Source organism: Plasmodium reichenowi, chromosome 13 (assembly GCF_001601855.1).
Source record: "Plasmodium reichenowi strain SY57 chromosome 13, whole genome shotgun sequence".
NCBI classification, from domain to species: Eukaryota; Apicomplexa; class Aconoidasida; order Haemosporida; family Plasmodiidae; genus Plasmodium; species Plasmodium reichenowi.
Window position 1 is genome coordinate 59,589 of NC_033658.1, and position 6,386 is coordinate 65,974.

Here is a 6,386-nt window from a genome sequence, read left to right on the forward strand (position 1 = left end):
AATAATTTTATTTTATTTTTATTATTTTTAAAAAAAAAATTTTTAAATTAAAATATTTTAATAAAAAAAATAAAAAAAAAAAAAAAAAAAAAATTATTTTTATTTTTATTATATAAAAAATTAAAAAAACTTTTTTTTTTTTTTTTTTTTTTTTTTTTTTTGAACCATTAAAAACATTAAATAAGACCAAATCATAATTTTTTTTCTTAATTCTTTTTATATATTAAAAAAAAAAAAAGGAATCAACATTTTACAGTTTTATTATAGGTTCACTTATAATATAAATTATGAAACCATCAGTATTTAGAATTGTTTATTAACATTTATTTATTTTATAAAGATTTATTTTTTATGTACTTATATGTCAATTTTCATACATGCTCATAATTTTTATTTACTACCAATTCTTCTATATACATTTATTTTTTCTTTCTTTCTTTCTTTATTTATTTATTTACTTATTTATGTGTACTCCTAAGGAAATACAAAAATAACTAATCATAATATAATAAATTATATAAAAATGGTATAAAGGTAAAACAAAAATATATTATTATAATTTATTATAAATAGAAATTTAATATATTCTAATACAAATTATATTATAATTTTATTTCATTAGTATTTTTATTAATATAATAATTTATTATATATGAAAATATAAATATATTAAACCCCAAGTATATTTATATAATATATAATTTTACATTTTTTTTAGGATAATGAAAATGTTAATGTATTTTTTATTCTAATATTATATTATATATAAAAATATTTATGAAAATTATTCATATATATATATATATATATATATTCCAATTAATCATCATATTTAAAATAAATTTTTCTAAATTTGAAAATTAATATTGCTATCAAATTTTATCAAAAAATTGTTCAATTTGTTTAATTTGTTTAATTTTTTTTTTTTTTTTATTTCTAATGTATACCATAATAGCATAAATATTACTAAAAAAATATCTTTAACATAATAAATATATAATATATATATAAAACTATCATTTTATTTTATTTTATTATTATATTATTCATTAATATAATTTCTTTTTTAATTAAACGCATATGAATATATTTCTTATTTTTATTTGACCTATATATTTTATTCTTTGTAAAATACGAAAAAAAAAAAAAAATAATAAAATAATTATAACATATATTTTAAATTATATATATATAAAAAATATTATTTTAAAATTTATTAATAATAAAATAGTTTATAAAATAATTCCAACATCTGTTAATATGTCATATATATATATATATATATATATATATAATATAATTATAAAAATATATAAATTTTAAAAATAATCAATTTTCATATATATATTTTAGTTTTTTATAATTCTTAGAAAAAAAAATACATACACACAATATATTTACGTATTTCTATTATCTCATCAAATTTTTATTTCCTAGAAAAAATAAAAAAAATAAAAAATATGAAATAAAAAAATAAAAATATACATTGAATTTTACTAATGTATTATAATTAATAATTCTGTATCAAGCCAAATCAATAAAGAATACGCAATATAATTCTAATTTTTTTTTTTCTTTTTTTTTTTTCCATCAATAAATATATTATACTTATGTAATAAAAGATTCTATTACAAATATTTATATAAATATTTAAATAAATCTATTTATTATCATAAAGAATTACAAATTCGGTTGCTATTTTAATTCTTATATATTTACCATATTCTATTTTTGCAACTTTTCATAATTATAAAAATGGGGAAAAAAAATTATAAATATATTTATAAAATAAAAATAAAAATAAAAAAACAATTTATACAAAAAAATATTAATTTTTTAATTTTTTTTTTTTTATTTTGTGGTTATATTTCAATACATAAAAAATATTATCTATGGGTATACACAATTTAATATACTTTTTTAGATTACAAATATTATTATTATTATATATATATATATATATATATATATATGTTTATTTATTTATATCTATTATATATGTGGAAAATAAAAATATATATATTATCGTAAAAAACAACATAATTTTCGTATGTTTATTTAAATAGTCATTTTAATATTAAAAATATCTAATTAAAATATTTTCTTTTATCTTTTCAATATCATTTATTAAACTTATATTAAATTAAAACTATAAGAACTTTAAAATAAATAAATAAATAAATAAATAGAATTATTAAGTAAATATATAAATACACATAATATATATTAGTTGAATAAACGTAAAATTTTCATAATTTTTTCCTTATTTTTTTAAAATAGGTTCAAATTTAAATAAATATTCATAAAACCTTAAATGAAAAATATATATATATATATATTTAACAATATTTATAACATATAATTATAATACATCATAATCAATTGTTATATATTATTTTATTGTTACTAATAGTTTAACAATAAAACAAGAAAAGTATAAATACTTTTACTTTTTAAAAAATTTAAAGAGAAATAATACGGGATATACTATAAAGAATACCCTTAACGCATGGATAAATATAAATCTTTATTTAACCCTTCAAATTTTTTCAATATTTAAAAAATGTATATCTAAATACATATATTGTGTCATATTTTATAGGATCATTAAAAATACTTAAAAATTTGAAAAATAAAATAAAATATATATATATATATATAGATATGTCTAAAAAGTACTTTCTATAACAATTATTTTATTCTTATTTTACTATTTCACTGTGCATGCAACAAAAATATATCTAATACATACATATATATAAATTAATCTATTAAAAAAAAAAGAATAAAAATACAAGTATATTCTTTTCGAATAATTAATTATTAACTCATTTAATACATAAAAAAAATTAAAATATAACATAATAAACAAAAAGTAAAATATAATAATAAATAAATATATATATATATATATATATATATTAAGGATATTCCTATTATTTAAATAAGGCTACCTTTTTCAGGAATTACTAAATAAAAATATAACTACGTCAAAAATATATTCTAAAAATAGAACGAATGAGAAATACAAAAATACAAGAAATACAATTTCATATAAATAAAATATAACATATCACGAAAATATTTTTTTCTTATTCTTAAATAAACAATAAATATAATATTCTATATATATCTATATATCTATATATATATATATATATATATATATATATATATATATATATATACATATTATATTTATTTGTTATAGAAGTTATTTCATTACTCCCAATAAATGTCATATATATTGTAAAATTTTTTATAAACTTTTTTTATATATAAAATCAATAAATAAATAAAATTATAAAAATAATAAAATCTATAAAATAAAACCCTCAACATTGAAAGTATCATTATTATCATAAAATAATTATTACATATATTAATACATATATATAGGAATTGTTACAAAAATGAATTTCCTATCCGTTAAAATTATTTTAATGTCTTTTTTCATATGGGAATATTTTTATCCCTGGAATATAAAGTAAGAATATATAAACGGAGTAATATGAATTATACATATGTACACATATATGTTTATATTTATATATATATATATTTTACTTATTTCCTCTTAGAATATTTTTTAACAATATATTAAAAAAAAAGAAGAAATATGAAGATAAGATAGCAAAACAAGTAAAATATATATTGGCGGAAACAGAATATTCCACAAATACAAATGTTTATGTAATTATACCATCTGGATATGAAAATGAAGAATTAACAAATACAGCATATGAATAAAATTATATACAAAGGAATAAAATACAAAAAAAAATTTTAAATATTTCTATCCATTTCAAAAATTATTGCTCAAAATATGCAGATAACGTTTTTCTTAACACTGTTGAACATTTCTATAAAAAAATAGGCAAATGATATGTGGAGTTATACCTGGATAAAATATTTAAAAGAAACATATGTTGATGTAAATGCAGATATTAATAATCCTAATCTTACACTTAATATGCATAAAATATATTATGATTACCTTGATTTATTATATAAAATCACTTGGGGAAATATATTTAAGAAAATAATATATTAAATATACTTCAGAAAAGCCTTTATAAAATTATGTTCAAAAGATAATCCATTTGTATACATTTTAAATATATAAAAAAATATATAAATATTTTATAATACATGACAATACAACATTAATATATATATATATATATATATATATATATATGTATTTCTTTTTTCATATTAATGCAGAAATGATAAAATTTTATTTTATTATATTAAATGAAATATATATATATATATATATATATATATAATGAATTTAATTTAATCTAATAATATTAACTACTGGAATTATAACAAATCGAAAAGAATATTATTAAGGGCTTATAAGAGTTATTAATACAATCATTTGTAAACCTTGTAACATGCTTCTTTTAATATTAATTAAAAAAATAAATTATTTCTATAATCTAAATATATATATATATATATATATATATATTTTTCTTTTTTTATATATTATAAGAAAAAGAACTTATATATACTCTTAATATATTATTTTTAAATTTTTTCGGGTAAAAGTTTCTACGTGTTTTTTATTGGTGTTGAAATCAAAAGTATAGTATATAATTTATTAGTATGCATAACTACTAATATGTCGGAAAAAAAAAAAATTAAATATACTTAAATATGAATGCACATATATGCATAGAAATATATATTCAGGTATATAATATAATATAATATAATATTATATCATATCATATGATATAAAAAAATAAAATAAAAATAAAATAAAAAATTAATATATATATTAGATTTTTCTTCTAATAAGTAACTAATATATATTTAATTATATCATAATATTTGATACTTATTAATACATTTAATGATATAATATAAAATAGAATACCCATATAATACCACCTTATATTTGCTACTTATATATATATATATATATATATATGAAATATATGTATAAATTTATATAATATATATTTATTTTTATATATATAAATGTGTGTATTATATCGCACAATAGTTATGTAGAGAGAGAATTTTGATTAATCTTTATAACCCTATAGAGAATATATATATTTTATTGTATTATTATGTCGCTTATAAAATACATATAATATATTATCCATTTTGTTAACGAATATTAAAATGTATATGTATATATATATATATATATATATATATATGTATGTATATATGTGTGTAATATATATTTTTTTAAAAATACTTCATGTTTTGTATATTATTTTAGTACATAGCATTGAAGATATTTCTTTAAGAAAAAATATATTTGTGGCGAAAAAAAAAAAAAAAAAAAGAGAAAAAACCAGAAAAAATTCTGATATAATAGTCTCTTTTTTATTGTAATATATATATATATATATATATTTATTTGTATACCTATATATTTATATCTATATTTTTGTGTGGCAAATATATGTATGTTATTGCATACATATACACATATACTTTCATCACATATACACATGTATATTCTAATATGTAAAGTGATTATTGCATATCGTTTTATACATTTACACATATACTTTCTTAACATATACAGATATGCATATTTTTAATATGTAAAATTATTATGTGTGTATGTTACTATATACACTTATATAGCATATTTATATAAACATATAAATATTACATATATATTACATATATATATATATATATATATATTTTGCAAAAAAATTAAACATTGTTGTGATGTGGTTCATCAGGTGATACGGGTAAAGCAGGTATTGGTTTGATTATATAAGAATCAACAACATCAACAAGAAATTGACTTACTCTTGCTGCTGCGTCCTTATATTGGTCATCTGTAAATTTGACATCCTTGACATATTCATAGGTGTCAAATAACATTCTGATCAATTTCTTGTCGTTCATGATACGCTTCTTCTCTTTAACTTCTCTAGCATGATCAACATTAATAGAAACTTCTTCTATTACTCTTTGTTCAACCCATAAGTAATCGTCAACTTTCTTAATGTAGTCTTCCGTAATTTCTTTGTCGGTACAATAAGTAATTAAACGATCACTTATCCTGTTGACAATGTTATCTTGGACATGTTCTTCAATAAGAAAATAATTATATCTATTTTGATTCTTGCGAACATATCTCCTGATACTAACCCTATCCTTGAGAGCGTAATTAAACTTCTCAGGATCCTTGCTAAGGGTCATCAACAAATAAATGTAATCGCTACAGGCATGAAACTCAATATCCCCGACTTTTCTAATACGAGGTGAGAGAGGGGCATGTGTTTCATGTTCATAGTGATAATCATAGACATTTCCAAATTTATCCAAGGGCTTGGCACTATCCTTTTGTACCTTACTCATAATGCCTTTGCAAAAAAATTTCAAGATCAACTTGG

General features: G+C 15.9%; 1 protein-coding gene across 1 annotated transcript; it reads right to left on the reverse strand.

Annotated features, from left to right (window-relative positions):
* Nucleotides 1–5,697: 5,697 nt before the first annotated feature.
* On the reverse strand, nt 5,698–6,351 carry PRSY57_1301100 (gamete antigen 27/25; the record flags this gene model as incomplete). Its single annotated transcript, XM_012908948.2, has 1 exon — nt 5,698–6,351. The coding sequence occupies one exon, from the start codon at nt 6,349–6,351 to the stop codon at nt 5,698–5,700; it is 654 nt and encodes a 217-aa protein (XP_012764402.2).
* Between the last annotated feature and the right edge of the window lie 35 nt (nt 6,352–6,386).